The sequence below is a fragment of the Lissotriton vulgaris genome, chromosome 2_1 (genome assembly GCF_964263255.1).
Source record: "Lissotriton vulgaris chromosome 2_1, aLisVul1.2, whole genome shotgun sequence".
NCBI classification, from domain to species: Eukaryota; Metazoa; Chordata; class Amphibia; order Caudata; family Salamandridae; genus Lissotriton; species Lissotriton vulgaris.
Window position 1 is genome coordinate 1770992059 of NC_141687.1, and position 23626 is coordinate 1771015684.

At 46.7% G+C, this 23626-nt stretch overlaps 1 protein-coding gene across 1 annotated transcript in view; it reads right to left on the reverse strand.

The window, feature by feature from the left end:
* LOC147733265 (sperm-specific sodium:proton exchanger-like) overlaps positions 1-23626 on the reverse strand; it is a 4638748-nt gene that overhangs the window by 1781767 nt on the left and 2833355 nt on the right. Inside the window, exon 11 of the mRNA XM_086958943.1 lies at positions 21979-22101. Coding sequence (XP_086815069.1) covers positions 21979-22101 — 123 coding nt within the window. The remainder of the gene's footprint in view (positions 1-21978; positions 22102-23626) is intronic.

Genomic DNA, 23626 nt, shown 5'->3' on the forward strand with positions numbered 1-23626 from the left:
ATTTGAGTGCCCTCCATACCAAGGAAAGTGGTGTGTCCACCCTGTCGTAAGTTGCTATATAATCAGTGATACAACGTCTAATATCCGCAACCACCTCTGGGGACCTTAGTGGGGAGTCTAGCAGGCGCCAGTGCATAGCGGAAGTCACACGCTCAGGAGGGAAGCGTAAGGACAGGGTATGTGTGCATGGTCAGAGAGGGCCCGCACCTCAATAGTAGACCCCCTGACCAAGGTCCAAGCAGCTGGGGTGACTAGGAAGTGGTCAAGACACGCATATGTCTTATGTGTGGCGAATAGTAAGAGTAATCTTTTTCTTTCAGGTGCAGACAGCGCCAGGCATCCCTAATGCCCGCATCGGGCAGCCAATCCCTACCTTTAGCAGAGAGAGCACCCGGGTGCCCAGTGCAAAAACCAGAGCGATCCAGCTCCCCGTTCATTACAAGTTTGAGGTCGCTACCCACCCACACACAGGGTCAGGAGAATGCAACACTACAGCATTGGCCTCAAGCAGAAATTTCTCTAGGTGTTCATTAGGGAAATAGATGGAAGCAATAGTGCAGAGGGAGGAACCTAGTCAGAGTCGCAAAGCCAATAGGTGCCCTTTAATCTCTGAAACAGTCCCAATTACTTTTCCCCTAAAATGTTTAGCCACTAGAATGGCCACCCCTCCTCGCTTACTGTTTGTAGAGGACCAGTACTGGAGAGGGAAGTGACTGTGATGCAGACGATGGGTATTGGTCAATAGTAGATGGGTTTCTTGAATGAGGCAAACATCATCCCCAAATTTTCCAATAGAGATTACACTGCCCTCAGCTTGACCGGATTGTTAAGGTCCCGGGCGCTGACACTGACTATTTTAAGATTCAGGTGGGAAAGGAGGAGTTAGGTGTGCTCTTAGGAAAGACGCTCAACCTCAAGGTGGAGCGAGGATAGAAAGGACACAGTGGATGAGGATGTGTGTGCGGGCACTGCATACGGCATAGACGGGAGGACTCACTGAGGAGATGACCCACCCTACCCCAAAAAAGAAAAAAAAAACTTCCAACACAAAACAACCTGAGGAGCAAAGCACCAGCAGACCGGTCCAATGCCGGCTAGACACTATACCAAAAACGGGAAAATCCACAACAAAGCCGGGAGTAACCACAGTCCATCAGAGAAACATAGATCAGGGGTGTGGTGGCGAATCAGTTCCACAATAGGATAAGGCCGTCGGCCCGCTCGAGTGGAAGAGTCCATGCGTGGGCTAAAAAAGGAGGATCAGGCTGGGGAGGTATTGGGAGGATTACCGGCCAGTGAAGCTAGGACACTTTCCCTCTCTTTAGCTCGGGCTGCTGCGTCTGGACCATGAGACGGTGAAGAGGGCTTGCCCACAACGTCCCAGCAGTCTGGCCTAGTGTTGCGTGGTGTGAACGCCTTCTGCGTGTGTGACAAGGTCAGAGGTGGGAGACCCAGAACATCAGATGCTTCTTGCAGTGACCTCAGCTGGCGTAGCTTCCCATCAAACTTAAAGATGATGCAGAAGGGGTGACCCCAGGCATAGGGGATCCCTTTGTCAGGTGTTGGGTAATAGGCCGGTATTCCTGTTGTTTGAACAATGTGACGGCAGAGAGGTCTTGATAAAGTGTTGGGGTAAGTCAGCAAAATTATAGAGGATGTGAGTCTCTGGCTTTCCGCAGAAAAAGCTATTTCAGTTTGAAGTTATGGATGCACGCTAGGATGTCCGGTGGAGGCGCTTCATTCCGACGAGGCAAGCCTACCCGATGCACTCTATCAATTGGATCTCTGTTGTATGTTCCTGGCCCAAAATATGACGGAAAAGGACTTGAACAAACTCCCCTATAACCCCTTCCTCTGCTCCCTGTTTCACTCATCGGATATGAACATTGTTGTGAGGGGATCGGTTCTCTAAGTCTTCCGCCTGCCCCTGTAGTTTAACATGTTGTTCCTTGAGAATGAGGATTTCCTGCTGCAGCATTTCAAACTCCTCGTCATGCCCATTTTCATGCTCCTCCAGCATCGCAAATCGGTCTCCTATCTCTGAAACATCTAGGCGGACTTCTCTGAGATCCACCGCCAATTGGTTCTTGAGTTCCTGTAGGTACTCCTTCAGTGCGGAGAAGAGCAAGGTCATGAAGGCCTTCGTGGCAGGCGCATCCGCTCCGTCCATTGCCCCTGTCGTCGATTCCAAGCCCTGACCCACTGTCTTTCACTGAACAATCCTTTCTAGGCCGCCCTGACACCAAGGGGAACCAGCTCCTGGAAAAAGTCTATGCAGTCTTCACCACCATGCAGCACCCAAGAAGTTGGACGGTGGGACACGATGGCCAGGCCTTGGGTACAGGGAGAATAGGTGTTCCACCAGCAGGGCAGGGCCGGCCTGAGCACTGCTTCTGTAAGGGAGCTCACTGATGCTGTTCGTCAGCCTGTACGTGCATAGGTGTGTGCAGCCGTCAAGCGCTTTGAGAGATAACACCAAGGCTCTCTGCTCCACCGTGACGATATCCATGCAGATAAGGGCTTTTCCACTGACCACCAATGTTATAAAATTACAAAGGATTGGAGATCCGGAGGAGGGGGCGCTTGCTCCACCTGTTCTAGGCACCGTTTCTAAGGTCGCCCCCCCAGCTGCTGCACCTCCCCTACCGCTTCCCCCTGCATTGAGTTTCAGCAGGCCACATGCCAGTGCCACCCTGAGGCTGGGGGGCTCCTCCACAGCAGTGGCAATGAGGTCTCCACAGATGGCCAGGGCATTAGAAAAGGCCACGGGGGGCAGTAGCCCGATGCAATGCGGGATCCGTTCGCAAAGGAGGGGGTCAGCAAGAGGGTGCCACAGGCAGGGAAAGTTAGTGGTGGGCTCAGGAGCAGGCCGCACCCCAGGCAGGGCCCGCAGGAGTGGCGGACACCCTGCCATTGCTGTTGTCGGTGGTCCGCAAGCGTTGATTCCCACCCGAAGTGAGCATTCACAGGCAAGCATAGGGGGGCAGCAGGGGGAGGCGCCGCTTCGGTCCCCACCACCACGTAGACCGCCCGATGAGCTGCCGCTGTCAGGCGAGGCACCGCAAGGCTCAGCAATATAGCAACGTGGTCTCGGCCTCGGCCCTCTCCCCAGGCTGTGTTGCAGGGCGGGTCTGCGCTGTAAGGGCCTTTGCCCAGCTCGGAGGAGTATGAATGACTCAAGGATGTCGCGGGCAGGCTCCGGTGTCCAGGGCAGGCGCGGTGCGTCCATTGGGGCGTAGGGGCGTAGCCCCACCAAGCCCTGGACGCACTGTGCGTGCACTACACTAATTCAGTAATATTCTCGTTGTGCGGTCGGACTCGGAGGGGGTGGGGGCGGGGCTGCTGGTCTGCTGCAGCTGCTTGAGTGACAGCAGCTGCAGCAGGCCAGCACTGTGCGCATGATAGCCCCGGGCTGAGACTTGCCTGTGCATGCGCCGATGCCCTTAGGCATAGAGAAGGGGCAGGAGGTACGGCTTCAGCCGGGCCGGGTTTGAATGGCTGCCCAGGGCGAGCAGTCCATGTGCCTGCCTAGCCAATCCTGGCGCTGCATGCAGTGCTAGGATTGGCTGGCCCTCCGTGCACAGTGGCGTAGCTAGGGGGGTGGGGACCCCCCAGGCGGCACTGTTTTGGAGGCAGCAAGCCAGCGTGCAGTGGAATGTGAAAGGCCAAGCAGATGACCCGCGATGCACAACTCCGTGAGGGTCCTTGGCACGTGCAGGAATGCGCCTTTAGGGCCCCACATTTCACTTGAGATGGCTCTTATTAAACTCCGGGAAAGCAGGCCACGCAAACCTCCCAGCAGGCTGAGGAAAATGAATAGTCAGGTGTATTCAGACAGGTAAGACTCACGTGAAACATCCGCAAATATACAATTTGCAAGCCTTATTGCAAAATATGCTTAATTCTTGTGTACTTACATAAAATACACTTCTCAGCGACAGCAAGTGTATAGTTTTTTACACACAAAACTTACGCCTGCAACCGGCAGGATACAGGTTCGAGAAGAAAATGTCTTTTTGCGGAAATGCTGTCTCTCAGCAGACATTTTCTGCTCAAGCCAGCCAACTGCAGGCAAAAATCTACTAAATCATGTTTTGTGCAACGTGCCTATGAACTGGGCAATGTGGGTAGCGTCAGGGCTTTAAGTGGGCCGGGTCGCAAGTGGTCTGAGCACCGGCAGTTTTTTAAAGGGGGCCTCGAAACGGGTCTCTATCGGGCTCTGTTTTGAGCCCTGGCACAGGCTCTCCGTTTTTTTACCGGACTGCAGTGACAGCAGTTTGCTGTCACCGCAGTCAGGACAAAAGTGCCAGGGGGCAAAACAGCCAGATAGAGACCCGTTTCGAGCCAGCAGGCACATCGATGTGCGCTGCTCACACTGCTCACTTCTCACTAGTGGAGAAGTTACAGCATGACGGAATGCCAGGTGAGCGTTGTGGGGGAAGGGAAATCCTTTAATGAGGAGTCATTTTCTTTCTGGGATTCCCTTCTCTTTCTGAAAACTCAAGAGCAGCAACATTGTGGTAGGGTCACCAGGGCTTTAATTGAAAGCTTTTTCAATATTATATGTAAGGAGCCATAGTTGCAGCTTATTTATCTTATGCAACTAATAACCATTTTAAAAGCCAATAGTCCTTACTTTTTGTAGGTATGATATTACTTGTCTCACATATCTGGATGCAATGACAGAAACTCCAAAATACAAGTCAGGCGGCACACTATGCTAGACACAGATTTTTAGCAAGTGTTTTAAAGCCACGCCCCTAATTGCACTGGCCACACCCCTTTGAGAGACCCCCCAGTTTTTTCATCCCACTTAAAGCCCTGGGTAGGGTACGAGATTACGCTGGCGTAACAATCATTTTGCATAGGCCTGCTTCTGAGTCGATGAGAAAGACGAGGTTGTCGCTGGTTATTTATTATCAGATATTTTGGTAGTGGGGCTGAGAGAGAAACACTACAGCATGGGTACTCACAAACTTTCTCTCGGGGGCCAAATTTACAGTTTGGTTTGTGTCAGAGGGCCGCATCGGTGGGGGGGGCAGGGTCAGTGGGGGAGGGGGTGGGGCTAGAGCAACAACATAAAACTGACCATGAGGTTGATCATAGGTCCCTGCAGCGGACGCCTTCGTCCACTGAGCCGTCCCGGCATACACACATCTCTCTCGGTCTCCCTCCCTCTCTCTAGCTCTCTCTCCCTCTCACCCTCCCTCTCTCCTGTCTTCCTCTGTCTCACTCCGACTGTCTCACTCCCTCTCTCTCACTCCCTCTCTCTCACTCCCTCTCTCTCACTCCCTCCCTCTCCGTCTCCCTCCCTTTCCCTCCCTCTCACTCACTCTCTGTCTCACCCCCTTTCACTCCCTTTCCCTCCCTCTCCCTCCATTTCCCTTCCTTTCCCTCCCTCTCCGTCTCCTTCCCTTTCCCTCCCTCCCTCTCACTCCCTCCCTTTCCCTCCTTCTCTGTCTCCATCTCACTCCCTCTCCCTCCCTGTCTGTCTCACTCCCTCTCCGTCTCACTCACTCCCTCTCCCTCCCTCTCCCACTCACTCATTCACTCTCACTCTCTCCCTCTCTCTCACTCGCTCACTCCCTCCCTCTCACTCACTCCCTCTCATTCACTCCCTCCCTCTCACTCTCACTCACTCTCACTCACTCCCTCCCTCTCACTCCCTCCCTCTCACTCCCTCCCTCTCACTCACTCACTCACACTCACTCCCTCCCTCCCACTCACTCCATCCCTCTCACTCACTCCATCCCGCTCACTCACTCCATCCCTCTCACTCACTCCATCCCTCTCACTCCCTCCCTCTCACTCATTTACTCATTATCTCTCACTCACTCCCTCTCACTCACTCGGTCTCACTCTCACTCACTCACTCACTCACTCACTCACTCACTCACTCACTCCCTCTCACTCACTCCCTCTCACTCATTCTCACTCACTCTCACTCTCTCAATCACTCTCTCACTCCCTCCCTCCCTCCCACTCCCTCCCTCTCACTCCCTCCCTCCCACTCCCTAACTCCCTCCCACTCACTCACTCCCTCTCACTCACTCCCTCCCTCTTACTCACTCACTCTCTCTCATTCACTCCCTCCCTCTCACTCACTCCCTCTCCCACTCTCCCACTTACTCTCTCCCACTCACTCCCTCCCACTCACTCCCTCCCTCTCACTCACTCCCTCCCACTCACTCCCTCCCTCCCTCCCACTCACTCCATCCCGCTCACTCACTCCCGCTCACTCACTCCCACTCACTCACTCCCGCTCACTCACTCCTGCTCACTCACTCCCTCTCACTCACTCCCTCTCACTCACTCACTCAACTCATTTACTCACTCACTCCCACTCACTCCCTCTCCCTCACTCATTCCCTCTCCCTCACTCACTCCCTCTCCCTCACTCACTCTTTCTCCCGCACTCACTCCCTCTCTCCCCCTCTCTCTTTCCCTCTCACACTCTCCCTCTCACTCCCACTCACTCACTCCGACTCACTCACTCCCACTCATTTACTCATTCTCTCTCACTCCCTCTCAGTCACTCACTCCCTCTCACTCACTCCCTCTCACTCTCTCACTCACTCCCTCCCTCTCACTCCTTCCCTCACTCCTTCTCACTCACTCCCTCTCACTCTCTCTCTCTCCCTCTCCGTCCCCCTCCCCCTCCCTTTCCCTCCCACTCCGTCTGTCACCTCACCCAGCCTGTGCGCCAGCCGGGGCCCACACACACTCACAGCCGCACCTGAGCACTTCACAGGTCATTAAAAGACCATTTGCATGTTAATGTGGGGCCTTTGTATTTCACCTCTCCTTAGGCCCCTGCAGCTTTACTCTGCCCATTCCTAGGATCGCCCGCCGGCAGCCCCCACAAAGCAGCAAGAGTCTCTCTCGCTGCTGCAGACACTTTAAAAAAAAACTCGGGAAACACGTCTCGGGAGTCCGCGGGCCGCCAGGGAAGGCTTGCCGGCCGCCACTGGCCCGCGGGCCGTACTATGAGTACCCCTGCACTACAGGATGGGGTGCCTTTGGTTAAGAAACTCATGTCTGTACCGATATCGAGGAGGGAGAGCACAGCATATGGGCGAGGGCTTGGTTCTGGGAGGGTGGAGGGCAGACGGACTGGGAGTGGGGGGTGGGAGGGGGTGGTGATCAACAGTCCGTTCTAATGCCAAGGCCGCAGAGAAGCATTCTGTTACTGTCACTATATGCGTGATCGTTTTTCAACTTTCTACCTAGCAAACCACTGAAATGTAATTATAAGGATAATTGTACAGTGTTCTGTTTTCTCTGAGTCGTCTTACACAATAGAAAACTGATAAACCTATATGCTGTAATACATACAGTACTGGGTTTTCCTTCCATGGATATATTTTCCCTTATTATCCTTGTGTTGGCTGTTGAAATAGAAAACGTCCCCTACATGGCTCCGAAGAGCGGGCACAGCTGGCTCAAACTCCCTGTAGTGAGTTTGTGTTGGTCTTGGATAATTTTACCTCAGCTGAGACGTGATTGTTCCTCTTAACTACATCTCGTCACAAGCAGCCAAATGTGTAGTGACTGAAGCAGATGGAACTAAACTCCAGTAAGACTTTACCTCCAAAATAAATCCCTTTGTTCCAAATTAAATCTTCACAGTGACCTCGTGAATCAGTAGCCATTTTTATTTCTGCGAGGCCAGCAGGCAGTAGAGGAATGTTTGGGGTAATGCGGAGCAATATATGTCAGCAAAATATTTATATACAAGTAAGATGTATCCTTCTCATTTTATTCACTTCCAAACTAATGCTTGAAATGATGTTAACATTTAGCATGACATATATAGAATGTAAAAATCGTATTCCTGTTCCCTCGCGTAAGTATTGAAAGGACAAACATTGAATGACCATGAAAGAGCGCTCATTCAATGAAACTTCACGGGAGTCACTTGAGCAAATGGACCATTGTGATCAATCATTCTTAGCATCAAATAAATTATGATTTTAATTGCACCAGGCATAAACCTGCAAGTGCCCTGTATAAGAAATGACCCTGATGGTCATTTTAAAGTATTGGCATTTTAATGATCATGTTCAGGAGTCAGTACGAGTGACGGTATGTTTTAAAGGGATATATGATGTTAGCACGCATACTTTTAGCACGCATACCATTACCACGCATTTTTTACAACGCAGGACCTTTTACAACGAATACCTTTACAACGCATTACACTACAACACAGATACTATTACAACGCATACCATTACAACGTAAGTATAGGTAAGTATATAATATTTTTAAGAAATGTAATTAATAATTATTTAAATATTTTAATTAATTATTAAATATTTTATTATTAAATATTTTAATTAATTATACTAATTTTTATTTAATAATTTGTAAATATATATGTTAAAAATACCCCTGTACCCCAAAACCCAACCCTGCACCCTAAAAATGCCCCTGTACCCCAAAACCCAAACCCAGCCCAGAACCCTAAAAATACCCCTGTACCCCAAAACCCAAACCCGGCCCTGAAACCTAAAAATACCCCTGTACCCCAAAACCCAAACCCAGCCCAGAACCCTAAAAATACCCCTGTACCCCAAAACCCAAACCCAACCCTGAAACCTAAAAATACCCCTGTACTCCAAAACCCAAACCCAGCCCTGAACCCTAAAAATACCCCTGTACCCCAAAACCCAAACTCAGCCCTTAACCCTAAAAATACCCTTGTACCCCAAAACCCAAACCCAGCCCTGAACCCTAAAAATACCCCTGTTCCCCAAAACCCAAATCCAACCCTGAAACCTAAAAATACCCCGGTACCCCAAAACCCAAACCCAACCCTGAAACCTAAAAATACCCCTGTACCCCAAAACCCAAACCCAACCCTGAACCCTAAAAATACCCCTGTACCCCAAAACCCAAACCCAGCCCAAAAAACCTAAAAATACCCCTGTACTCCAAAACCCAAACCCAACCCTGAAACCTAAAAATACCCCTGTACCCCAAAACCCAAACCCAGCCCTGAAACCTAAAAATACCCCTGTACCCCAAAACCCAAACCCAACCCTGAAACCTAAAAATACCCCTGTACCCCAAAACCCAAACCCAACCCTGAACCCTAAAAATACCCCTGTACCCCAAAACCCAAACTCAGCCCTTAACCCTAAAAATACCCCTGTACCCCAAAACCCAAACCCAGCCCTGAACCCTAAAAATACCCCTGTACCCCAAAACCCAAATCCAACCCTGAAACCTAAAAATACCCCTGTACCCCAAAACCCAAACCCAACCCTGAAACCTAAAAATACCCCTGTACCCCAAAACCCAAACCCAACCCTGAACCCTAAAAATACCCCTGTACCCCAAAACCCAAACCCAGCCCAAAAAACCTAAAAATACCCCTATACTCCAAAACCCAAACCCAACCCTGAAACCTAAAAATACCCCTGTACCCCAAAACCCAAACCCAGCCCTGAAACCTAAAAATACCCCTGTACCCCAAAACCCAAACCCAACCCTGAAACCTAAAAATACCCCTGTACCCCAAAACCCAAACCCAATACCCCTAATAAATGTTTTTAAAAAAAGATAAACTTACCTATACTTACGTTGTAATGGTATGCGTTGTAATAGTATCTGCGTTGTAGTGTAATGCGTTGTAAAGGTATTCGTTGTAAAGGGTCCTGCGTGGTAATAGTTTGGTTGTAACAGTATTTCGTGCTAAAAGATGCATTTCTGTGCAGTGCCATATGTATTTTTTAGACTACCATATGTATTTTTTAGACTACTTTTACAGCCTTCTGAACAACATGCACTAGTGCAAGTACTCTTAAATAGCGCAGGCTTTTTAAGGCTCATTCTCTCAAAAAGTATATATATTTGAAATAAAACTGCCTACAGCCGAGTTGTGGCCCCTAGGCTATGTGTACTTTAATCAATCTTTTCTCCTGAGGCTTGCATGCACCCTCATGCTTAATTGTGTCTCAATATTAATTGCTTAGACTTGCAATGCAATGTAATGGGTGGCGCCGCACACCCTGCTGTTATGAGCGAATTCATTTTTATCAAATTGCTCAATGTGTCTTTTTGAGATAAATTACAGTCTGCAGAGGGTTTGTGACCTCTACGCTATGCGTGTACCCTTCCATTTCCAGTACTTTGCTGCCGTTTTGAAATTTTCTTACAGTTCTCTTTGCTCAAATGGGTGTAATTTCTGATATTTATGTTTCTGTTGCTTTTATTGGTTGATTTTCCTTGTGAAAAAAGTGTCACACTTAGCAATCTGAAACCTTGGCAGCTGTGCTCCCTTTAGGTCTGGCCTGCTGTTGTTACCTGTACTTCCGGTGCAAGCTGCGCCCCTCCTCGTGCACAAACCATGAGCTGAACATTGCAGGCATTTCCCTGCAATTGCAGAAATGTAGACATGGCCGCCGGTTGTACAGTGGGGTGTCGGAGAACATTCCATAAAGTATAAAACCCTGTGAATGCTGGTAATTTCTACGTTTTTATTTCTTTATTTTAGATTTTATACCACACGTAGACGACGTTAAAGTACTCTACAGTTATTTTTTTACCAAAAAAATGTGAGAAATGATTCCAAATAATAAACATACATATTTACAAAGAAATGTTCAGGATGACGTCAGAGCATTTTGCAATTTGTACATACATATTCTGAGAAACGCATCCAAATCATACAAATCCATGTTAGCAAAGATGTGTTGTCTTATAGTGAACGTTAAGTCATCAGTTTGTTCTTCACGCTACAATATTTGATTTAAGAATTGCACTGCATATGTGGCAGTGCAGGTGCTGAAGAGAGCTGCAATTAAATGTCACAAATGTAAGTGTTAGTATGGTGGCAGTCTGTGTGTTCTCCTTTGTACTGCTGGTCACCAGTGTATTTAACTGTGTAACCTTGGACCGTGTCATGTATGTACATATAACTTGCATGATCGAGGTAACTATTAGCGGCAATACTACGTGTCTCTTTGTCCTTTTTCCCCGATATCCCTCCCCTCCTCCCCAGGGGCGGCACTCTGAGGGATCGCCCCGGGCGGCACAAGCTCTAGCTACGCCCCTGACCGTGCAACATCCATTATTGGATGCCGCACGTGGGTGGGCGGGGGCAGAGTGGCGCGACCCCGGGCAGGAGCCAGGAGGAGAAGCAAGCAGGCCCGGTGTCGTGGAGTGTCAGTGTGTTCCAGTCCTGGTGTATTCTCTGTCGCTGCCTGTCTGGGTGAGTAGTCTGTCCCTTGAGTATCGGTTAGCAATAGTTTGTCAGCCACCGGACTACCTCGGACATCACTGTAAGTCTTAGTTTTTTTTTATTAAACCCACCCAGTTCTGTAGCTTGCGTATTTCTATGATTTGTATTCGTTTTTGTAAGTTGCGTGTTTTCTGCTTTTGATTTTATGTTTAATTCTCTATCGGGTCTCAATTTAATATTCTAAGCTAATTATCTAAACCGAATTATAGCCCTAGTTTAGTTCTCTGCGCTACTTATCTAAAGTGAATTGTAGTCCTTAGTGAATGAACGCTGCACGTGCCGCTGGACCAGGAAGATCACATCAGAGCCCAGGCCAGCTCCTAGTCGAAACCACTCAGAGGGCGAGTGTTTTCACCCCTGTTATTTTGAGGTTTTGCCGCCTTGATCATTAGGAGTCTGAGAGAGCCTTTCTTTCTCTCTGCGACCGACACTGCCTCTGCGAACAGGTGGCCAGCCTGCAACAATTCGAGGTCACGTAGTCTACTGCAAAAAAAATATATATACTTTTGAAAATGCAGTCATATATTTTTGTTTAGAGTGTTGGCGACATTTTAGGAGTAGACGTTCATGAAAGAGGTTCGTAGCATCCATTGCATGCTTGTTTTGGACCAGACAGGACATTTGCATGCTGCATGTGGGCATACACTGGTGCGTGGAGCACAAATGGGAAGCCCGTGTTGGCACGGTGGCATAGCCATTGAAGACTCCCTCCATGTATGCTGTTAAGTGGGCATGTCTTTGTAGGGTCTGGTTGAGGGTAGATAAGGGGGCATTCGGGGTCAGTGTGTGCTGCAGGTACACTTGATTCCTCGGTGGCATACTGTGGCTGTCTACATAGCTGGGGGGAGGAGGGTGCGGAGACAGAGAGAGAGAGATGGTGAGCAGCCATTGAGAGAAAGGGGTCTGTGTGTACACCCTGGGAAATATGAGTTGTACATTTGAAGTAATCCGATCTGGACTATCATCTCTGCTAAACCTTCCCAAACCAAGGCCTAACTCGAACCAAGGGGAAGAGACTTCACCTCTAACCCCCTCCAAATCTTATAGCTACATCCACATCTTTCTTCAAGTCTGATCCTAAACCCATGTACTTACATCTTAACACATAAATACCTCCCGCCCAACCCCTTCAGCCCAAATCTAAACTCATAACCATAAATCATTTCAACTAAACCTAAACCCACACACTTAAACAAGGAGAGTGTTTGTGTGTGATTAGAGTTCAGTTTGTGTCCGTGTTTGCATCCCATAATGTGTAGAACAGGGGTAGTGTGTGTGGAGGGAGCAAAAAGGCATAGTGCGAATGTCAATATAAGTGGTTTGTGTGTGTGTGTGTGCGTGAGAGATGGGAGAATAAAGGTAAAGGGAGACTGCATGCATTTGTGCTAGCTGCAGGCAACGTGTGTGACAATATCGGGGAAAATACACAATAAAAACCCTCCCAGCAGGTAATAAAACAAGCTAAAAACTTTCTTACACTCTGACCTGTCAGATTAGCCCCTCGGGCACTGCCTGATTGCCCCTTAGGCCAGTCCAACCCTGGGCAGCAGGGAAAGTGTGAACATGGACAGTGTGGGTGAGGACACCCTAGGGCATCGTATATCTGTATAGAGGAGAGTGTAGATGCGGGCAGACAGGCGTGGCCCACACGTCCCTGCGGGAAGCATGTTCTAGTGTGTCCTCACACGAAGCATGTGTGCATTCAAGGGTAGTGACTGAGTGCATACAGCGAGTGTGTTGGTACAAGGAAAGTGAGTCTGTGCATATATTAAGTGTGGGTGCCTATATGCAATAAAAGTCAGTGTGCACGTCCAGAGTTTGTCTACCTACATTAAAGAGTGTGCTGTGCTTGCTGCCATGGTGTGTGGCTGTGTGCGGGCACATAAAGGGAGCTTGGCATTGGCATGATCGTTGTGGTATTGTTTTAACAATCAGCCCAGTCTTATCAGATTGGTGTCAGACCGCACATTTACACATTTAGTTAAGGTTGGTTTGAAACATAGTGCAGTTCTTTGTCGCCCTGACTTCTCTCTATTATCCAGCAATGTTGATAGATGCTGAGCTGTCTTCATTAACATCATTTCACTCTCACCCCTACCTTCTCTCTATCAGCACTCCCTTTAAAATTGAGTTGAATGTCATTATCACACTTCTGTAAAGCTATCTTTGTTCCTTTCTACCACACTGTATATCAGCAGTCACTGAGTTGGCTTTTAATCATATCGCATTACTTCATTGGGGTTTCTTCTTGTTCACTGTTGGGTTGGCTTTTGATAGTCTTATACCGCCCTCTTCCCCCTGTCTTTTCTCTGGTGTGGTCCATCGGCAGCTGTTCGGTCAGCCTTTGATCCTGTCTTGTGTGGTTCTCCGTGCTCCCACTCTTCTCTGGTGTGGTCCATCGGCAGCTGTTGGGTCAGCCTTTAATCGTGTCTTGTGTGGTCCTCCGTGCTCCCACTCTTCTCTGGATTGGTTCATTGACCGCTGTTGGGTAGGGTGTGTTGATTGAAAGACGGTGCAGAGCTCACTGGACTTTAAGGGCAGACACTGTACCCTCATTTTGCACTTGCAAGTGTTTTTCTGCACATAGCGACCACCCACATACAGCCACCCACCCATACATAGAGCCACCTACACACACACAGAGCCACCTACACACACACAGAGCCACCCACACAACCACAGAGCCACCCACACACACACACGCAGAGCCCCACACACACAGAGAGCCACACACAGGGAAAAGGGGGCAGGAAAGCAAGCACAACGAGGGAACAGGGGGCAGGAAAGCAAGCACAACGAGGGAACAGGGGGCAGAAAAGCAAGCACAATGAGTGGGCCGTATTTTTGGGACAAGGCCACAACATATGAAGTAGATCACCTATGTTAACTTATCACAATCTCGCCAGCGCAGCCAGGCGCACTAGCACTAGGGTATTATTTGTGGAGTTTAGCCAGATGTATATACCAGTCCTACAGTAATTTAAAATGTGTTTCTTTGCCAGAAAAGTGTGGAGTACCTCGTTTGCTCCCACCTTAGGTGTGAATATTGTTGATCTGAGATTTTCATGAAAGTCTTATAGTCTGAATTCAGCACCTGAGCGTAATAGGACAGAATGTATGAAGCTCTGTGGTTACACTGAATAAGCAGCTACCTATGTTATGCCATCTATTAATGTAATAACTGCACTTCCACAATTGCTTTATTAACCTTCCTGCTTTCTCAAATTTGCTTGAAAATGCACGATTTTTCTTCTTTTTAAAAAAAAAATCTTTGGGGCTCGGGCTCATGCGCTGCGCGCGCTCGCTACAGTGCTGTATGGAAATCACATTGCGACCCACCACTTTCCAATGTCACCCACCGCCCCTGCATGTGTACCTATTTATCTCAGTATCTCATATTTCCTGACATGAAGTGTCTGTGCTGGAGTCTGAATCCCTCTCATAGAACTAATTTCCCATAGTGATCGTGGTGGATTACACTAATATGGAATTCCATATCGAGGACCTATTTGTCATTATAAAAGACAACCCTAAATATGTTAAGGACCATCCTGGGACAACAGACCACAGACAGAAGCAGGGCAGACTATTTTTCACACTGGAGTGGTGGTTTTGCTACCTCTGGAAACCTCTTGACTACGAAGTTCCGGGGCCAACCAGTGCCCTCCCCCTACAGTGTACAATCTACACAGTCACTAGGTTCAGTAAAAAGGTACAGCGCTGTGTGATTGGCTTGTATCAGGAGATGCTTACTATTACTTTATGTGGTTCTACTCTACTGGGTTGTGTCGTTGCCCTAATCCTACAGAGATAAAGGTGGATGAGACATTTGGCTTTTTGTAGGGCTATCTCTTAGGGTAAATAAAGTCGGTCTGCAACTGGGGCATGGGGTATCAGTGAGCATATGTAGCATGATCAGTTTTTGGTTTGCATGCCCACATGGTCATGTGTTGATACCGTTTGTTGTCTAGGAGAGTGCTCTGTAGTACTTGTGAGATGCTAGCATTGGGCTCAGTGTATGTGTTTGTGAGGTGCAAGAGGTCTCTGTGCATGTGTTGCAAGAATGCATACGTTGCAAGAATGTCAAAGTGAGTTTCATGGAACTTGGCACATTTCGGGAATTTACAGGGCATGCGAGCACCTCGTATAAGAAAAGTGTCTACAAAAATACAGGTGTATATAACTTAAAAAACATTTGTTGACTGAAGGATGGTCTTCGGGGGAGATGTCTGTCATCTGGTCCTTGGCTGAAGAGGTCGCAGCTGCTGCAGTGATGGTGCATATGTGGTTCGATCGCTGACTTGTAGTAAAAGAGCAGTTGGTTGTTTGTTAGCTTAGAAAAGACACAGTTAATTTTTGAACAATTCCTGGCGTTCTTTAAATGGGTATGTTCTATGGATTTACTGGAGCGTGAAGCTACCTAGTAGGGTACTGAAACATGGTGGTAGCAGTTTTAGGGAATGGTGAGCTTTAAGTTTTGTTTTAGTTTTATTTGTACTTTTGCTTCCCCATCTGCTGGCTAAGGTGGGGACAGTATTTTACTCTGTGGGATGCTCTATAAAAAGGTGTGTTAGTTTAATCTGTGTTGGGGAGTTCATGGGCTGCAAGCAATTTTGAAAGGCAGAGGAGTCTTGATTATTTGTTGGTATGTCTGTTGACACGTGACAGTTTCTCTGGCCTCTGGACGTGGCGCGCAATGAGGTTCTCTCCAGATGATGGTTGGGTTATTGGGTTACACCTCCATTCTGGAAGATTTCTGAAATGTGGGCTGTTTTTAGGCTGCCTGTTCGAATATCGGTGTTCTGGGTGCTGCTGTCTGTTAACAAGCATACCAGACGTGGTCGGAGGGTCATTTGTGGACCTCTGTAGGGCCCTGCAGGGAAATGACAGGGATCAGGTTTGTTTGCTGTGTTTTCCGATGAGGGTCGGGTGTGCCGCTGAGAACCGTCGTGCTGAGCTCCATGTGGGTGGTTTTAATGGGCTCAATGGATTTTCTGCTACAGACTGGGGTCGTGTGATTGTGTTTCTTTGGTGTTTTAAGGACATCTTTGCTCTACACATCTTGAGGAACCCTGGTCCCGACAGTGGAGTGTTTGCTTAGTTTTGGAACTAAATTGGCTGGAGGCCTAAAATTTTGAAGAATGGGTCATTTCGATATTTCGATCTGGGGCATGCCCTAGTGACTTGGGCAAAAGGAACTGGGTGCCTGCTTGTATGCGTTAGTCGGGGCTGTCCTGCCCCCTCGTCAGACTGCCCTCTCGCTGGGGCATAGTCAGCCAACCCGACCTTGGGGGCTAGCAGCAGAGTGGGGCCTGCAGGAACCCAAAATGGCGGATTTAGCATGGATTCTCGATTGTTCAAGCATACAGCAGTTATGAGTTTTCCTGAACACAAGTAAAGGATTGAGGCCTTCCTAATACTGTGCCACAAATCTATATTGGGCTAATAACCAAGAATTGTGTGGAGTGTTATTTTGCTAAATATCTTTAGATATACCCTTTTAACACATAAAGAGGGTTTAGTGTATTTATTTAACTTTTTACTTTCAACATTAGTTAAATTGGGTACATAAAAGACATTAAGGACCCAATGTAGGTAATAGTGAAATACTGAATTCTAAATACTGAATTTTACCGATTCGGTATTTAGAAATCGGTATTTCAGATGTAGGTAAGAATTCGGTAAAAAATACTGAATTCTTAATATTCGTTAATACCGAATCGTTAATTGAGATTCGGTAATAACGAATACCTAACCATTCATTCCTATGGGCTTGGAGGCCCATAGGAATGAATGTGAAGTCATTCGGTATTACTGATTTGGTATTACCAAATCGGTAATACCAGGAGGTATTTCGAGGGTGCCAGCATCCCTGAAATGTGCATGTGTGCACATGTGGCACACATGCATGCCCTAAGGGCATGGACGTGGGCCACATGGCACATAAAAAAGAAGCAAGTAAGTGCTTTTATAAAGGAGTTCGGTAATTACCACCAACTTGAAGTTGGTGGTAATTACCGATCACTTAAGGCCCAAAAGCACTCTTTTATGTGCTTTCTACATTGCATTTAAGGAATCGGTATTACCGATTCCTTAAATGCAAGGCCAATTAGGAATCAATATTAAGGAATCGGTATTTACCGATTCCTTAATACCGAAACCTTCCCTACATCATGAATGCCTAAATACTGGTCGATAACGGTGAAATTTACCGATTTTCAACCTTACCGACCGGTATTTGGGCCACCTACATCGGGCCCTATATCATGTCATAAGAAAAAGACATACATTATAATTCAACATTCCATCAAATCATAAGTACAAAAGAATTAACATTTAACAAATACATGATAAAAGTTCATTAACAACATGAATGACCAGTCCTTAAGTAAGAAAAGAGACAATAGCGGTGCAGACTAATTTCCTATTTACATTACTGCAACCTGCTAGAGCTAGCTAGTCGACAATGAGATTGTAACAGGCTGAATGCCTTGTTTACACACTGTATGATTCAGTGAGGTTGTGATGGTTGCGGCAGCTGTGTGTGGTCGACGCACTTTTGAACCCTATGTTCTTTTAAGGATTTTCTTCAGGACCAGGACTTGGTCGGTCTCTACAACGTAATAAAATATTGTAAACTTGTGAGTATGAGTTCAGACTTATATTTTTCCTACTACTTTAAGTTCCACTCTGGGATCTGTTCTTGCCTTTTATTAAAAGAGAGGTACGCTGTTTGGCAATCAAAAACAGGATGAACTGCACTATTCAATGTGGTAATCTGAAAAAAATTAGATTGACTATGTTTTAGGTGCACTCTACCGAACAACCAAGCCTTGTGTGCAACACTTTGTCCACACTGTGTGGTATTAAAAACTAAGGGGCATATTACCAAGCAATAGCGATAATTATCGCTATTGCTTGGTTAGAGACAAAAATTTACCGCTGAGCTGCGGCGATTTTTATCGCAGATAAACCTTGGTATTACCAAGGTTTATCACAAATGCGATACAAATCGGCCGCAATGCATGAATATCGCTGAAAAGTCAGCGATATTCATGCATTACCGAGCTAATGCTCTTAGCCATGTTATCCACCTCCCATTGGATAACATGGCTAAGAACTGCTCAGGGCAGGTGTTAGCTTTTGGAGATATTCGCGCTTAGCGCGAATATCTCCAAAAGTTGGTAATAGGAGATAGCGATGTTAGCGACTGTTTCCAGTCGCTAACATCTTGGCACGCCCACTTTGCATGTCATTAGTGATAAATATCACTGACATACAAAGTGGGTCCCAAGATGGTCGCTATCTCCTACTAGCTGTCGCTAACTGGTGTTAGCGACAGCTAGGTAATAGGGAGATAATTTTATCTCCGCTTTCTTAGCTTTTAAAGCATAAAAAGTGGAGATAAACCCCTTGATAATATGCCCCTAAGCCTTAGGAAACATGCCTGGTTCTGAGGTTTCAAACTAACACTTGCCTTGTATCTTTCTTCAAAACCGATATTTTACTGAATTCCTATTATCTGTGATGTACGGGTTGATCCAAATTCATGCGTGGGAGCGAGTGTGGTCACTTTTGCCTGCCAATACATTAATGTGGGGAATAAGAATGTGCTCGGGCTTTACGATCGTCAGCAGTCAACATTATTCAGAGGAGCCAAAAAAAAGAAATCATCTCACTTGAACGTGTTTCAAGAGTTCGCACTTAGTAGCCCTGTTCATACATTGTGCTCAGCTTCTATAATTATAGAATTATAAGAAATCGGGACCTAGAACTGGGCAACATATTTCAAATGTTTAAAAACATGCCAATTCACAGTTTATTGACTTCAGACATTTCATTCAGTCCACTAAGGGCCGTATTAAAACGCATGATAATGTAAGCCTCTTTTTGAAGTAATGTCCTTTCAAGGTCTCCACCGCTCGGATTCTGTTTAATTATAATTAGGACTGTCCATCTGAAGTCCTTTTCTATATGTTTGAGTGCTTCAAAATGTGCGACCAGCGGTGCTTTGGCCACCTTGTTCTTGATCCTGGATCGGTGTTGGGTCATTGGGTGTCTAATCTCTTGTGTAGTTTTGCCTATATAGATCAGAGAGCACGGCCAAATAATGGCATAGACCACATTCCGGGACTTGCAGTTAGAAAAATCATTATGTTTCCACCTGTCATTAGCGTTGGTGAATTCTGTGCCTTCTATGGTGGTTCTACAGGCTTGACAAATTCCACACCTATGGTGGCCCACTACCAGCGGTAGGTTCACAAAGGACCGCAATGATTCAGTTTTTTTTTGGTGGGGGGGGGGGCATCCAATGCCCTAATTAGACACTGCCCAATGTTAATATTCTTTTTTAGTGCAAATAATGGGACCTGGAGATCCTTAACAGAGTCCTTTATCAGATGCCAATTTTAGCATACAATTTTCTTAAAGGAATTTGTGTGAGGGCCGTAAGTGGAAACACACACAAGGCGAGTCATTGCTTTTTTGGTTGTTTCGTGAGCAGAACTTCCCGTGGGGTATACCACGCACGTTTACATGAGTGCTTGATTAGTTCAGACAGGTAACCCTTCTCTTTTAATTTCGCAGTCAAAATTTCGGAATGTATTTCGTAATCTTTACCCAAAAAGCCTCAAAGACAACTTGCCTTATTGGCAATACTTGCGTGCTCACAGGATTTGCACACACAAAAAAGATTACGAAATACATTCCACTTACGGCCCTCACACAAATTCCTTTAGGAAAATTGGGGTGGTCCAGTTTGGGCATGAATAAAGGCCCAACCCCCCATTGTTTGATACAAGTCTATATTGGAGCTGTGAGTTTTCTGAAGTGGTCGTGTCATATTTGGGAGTTTGCATTTACTGATTGGGCGATTGCGTAAATGTATTACCTCCCCAGACAGATACCCGTCACTGCCATGGCCCTGATTTTTTTTGGCCTGGGTTCCCTGACTGTTGCTACTCGCTAGGCCAGCTGTCTGGTCAGTCACTGCTGTGGCGGGGCACCAGTTGTCTGACTTCCCTGGGGCTGAATGGAAACTGCAATGGCATTGCTCTGGGCTTGATGTTGTCCATGGGAAACTCTGTGTGGGATGTCCTGGGATAATGCCTTTTTGTTTGTGGTATGCTTTCAGGCGACAATTGTTGGCCCTGTGGGTTTTTGGTAGCAATAGTAAAATTCTCTGTGACCATGGGGCTGCTGGCCTTGTTGCCCTCTGGTGCAGGTCCTCTGTCGAATCCCTCTGGGGTTCCATGGTTGCATCCTCTTTTAGTCAGATGCCATTTGGAAGCTTGGGGTTGCTGTGGTCTTTTGAAGGGTGATCTTACCTGCTTCCCGGTTACCACAAGGGAGTCCCTGAGTGGGGAGGGCAGTTTGTACCCTGCCTTTTTTGGGCCTTGGAGCCTTTCCTGTGTGGCCCTTGAATATACCTCCTTGGGTTGTCGCCTTGTCAATCTGATGTGCTAGACTTCTTCCAGGGGTTATTTGCCAGAATGCCGCATTAGCTAGCAGTTAGGGGGCTTCCAATACGTAGGGCGCATCAGTCGGCACAGGGCCACCTTGTCTGTGCCATTTCACTACTCAAGGAAGTGTTGGTTGGTGCCAGAGGCCGAACCGGGGAATGCTGGCATGATGCATGGTCTGGTTGTTACTGCCATTATACCAATGTGCCTTGGGTCAGCTCTCCACCTAGTCTCAGGGAACTCGGTGGGCATGCATGTGTCGTGGTTCTGCGTTTCCTGATCCTTGTGCACTTTTTGTGCCAGCCTGTGGTCCACTCCCGCCAAGAGGTGGTGCGTGCGGTCTGCCCACTGCTGAGCTAATTCTTATAACTCTAAGAGGCTTCCCTTAAAAGGGGATAGACGGACTCGGATCACCCTGGCTGGTGTCCGTGTAACATGGGAGTCATCTGTTGGTTTGTGCACTAGAGGAGAATTTCCAGGGGAGGAGCAGGCTATAGTCCCATTTTCAGTGAATTTAATGGACATTCTTAGCTTAACCGTTTTGCCGCGCCGCTAATTCCGCTGCGGTGCGGCGGAATTTGACGTGTGTGCAGAACGGAAGCCCCCCGGCCGTCCGACGCACATGCCCACCATTGCTTCGGATGGTTGGGGGCCATCCGACGCATCGGAGAGGTTAAACAATAGGTCACGTCCTAATATATTGAACGGGGAGGAAGGATAATACAACAGTTATTTCTGCAACTTATCTTCCCCTATTCCTAACTCGAGGGACTCTGTGAGGGGTACCTCGGCTATGGAGCCTGAGAAAGAGATGAAGTAGAGAAGGCTGAGGGAGGAGGAAAGGTGAGCGGTAAGGCTGAGAGGATTGTAGAGGTAAATTAAAGGAAGTCAGAAAAGGATATTGAGATGTAAACAGATGTGATCAAGAAAATGATCAAGATAATTGAGCAAGAAGTAAATGAGGTAGAGCAGGAGAGGTAGAAAAAGTTAGAGAGTGGTGAATAGGTATAGAGAGAGAAATACAGAGTCTGAAGTAAAGGCCAGCAGATAGAGAAAGGTTAACACACAGAAATAAAGAGGCGAGAGAGAGAGGTTGTGTATTCTGGCTTTTTATGACAAAATCACTTTACCCTGAGTCAAAAGAGGTTTTAACACTTCATCCACAAACAGTAAGGATTCCCCCTTACCACTCGACCCAATGCTGCAAAATATTGTGAGACTCGTTGGCCATAAACAATGCACCTATTAAATGGCACTTGGCAAACTTACTGCGACGGTTTTACTATTTCTTCTTTTACTCTAGTGTAAACCCAGGTTTCCACTCTTCGTCGAAGAGCTACAAATATTCCTTTATCTTCCCAACACTTTTTAACTTCATGTATATTCATAAACCTAAAATACAAAAATCACAAAAGAGTATCAAATTCAGCTGTCCAATACTGTTTCTTTTCAGTTCTAAAACTGTTGTTAGAAAGAGGCTGCCTAACACCTTTTGTAGTTGCCTATATATACATACACACACACACATACACACACACACATATATATGTGTGTATGTTTGTGAACACACACACATATATATGCACGAACATTCATGTATACACACACACCAGAGGTGTAAAGAGTGTGCTATTCCATTACCTTTTTAAAAAAAGTTTAAAACATATTTTAGTACATTTTGTTCAAGAACATATCAAACAATAGAACAGATAAGAAACATAATGGAGCAGATCGAAGGTCCAGTTACCCCAATAGTACTTAGTCAGTAGGACATGCACACATGGCCCTATCTTTTGGATTCTATTTATTGACTACAGGGAGGTTGTTTTCTTGTTTCCGCCCCATTACCCACAACCTTTCAATTGCTTTCATGCATACCTTAAGTTCTTTGCCTCTTGGGCCATAAAAGCCTCTCTACTTCCCCCCAAACTTACCCAAAAAATATTCGGACAGAAAACCTCTGCTCTCCAAAACCACTTATACGGCTGCAATGTACCAACCCACACCTGCTTGCCACTCGCTCTTTGTCAGAATTTGCTGGGAGGCCCATTGTCTCGTAATGTCCCTTTGGGCTACAAAGGCTGAACATGCAAACTAAGAGTTTACTTCTTGACAAATCTTTTGGGATATCTGAAATGAAGTATAATGGTAGTCATGAAGTAGATCCAAGTAGAGATTTATTAAGTAGTTACAGGATCAAGGATGTTGGTTACAGGATCAATTCAAGATGGTACAAAGATAATCCAAGCTAGTACATGGCCCCACCAGGAGCTGATCTTCATAGCTCACCCACTCAATCCAACTGTCACTCCTCCAGTCCACTAGGCATACCAACATTCCACGCTGACATCATGCACTCCAAGGTTCCATACACACAGACACATGCACACTAGCTAAGCTGCTGTAAATGTAGTTACAACATATCCTCTTTCCTTAAGGAGACAAAGAGAACAAATAGATAAATGGTTACAACGAATTATAAAGAAAAGAGCAGAAAGCCACAGATAAAGAGAGGCAGAAAAAGTACGTACTAGGACCAAGAAGTAAGTGAAAGGATGCTAACAGGATGCTACCAAAAAGACGTAGCGAGACACACCACCCCTTCCCTAGGGAACATCATAAAAATAAAGAGAAAGTTAGAAATTAATATGAAAATAACGTGTGCAGATCTAAACTAAACACACCATTAAACGGGTACAGGTGAGTACAAAGTAATGTAGACACAAAGTTTACATAGGTAGGGTGAAAACAGCGAAAAGGATGTGCGCACAACCAACACTGCAGACTAGTTCAAGAGTATAGAGACCAGCTCTTTAAATACAAGCACCCTACGACAAAGTAAAACAACAACCATATAAACTTAGAGCGTCAGCAATACCAAGATGGTCTAAAGAGAAAGCAACTCACACAAAATTTG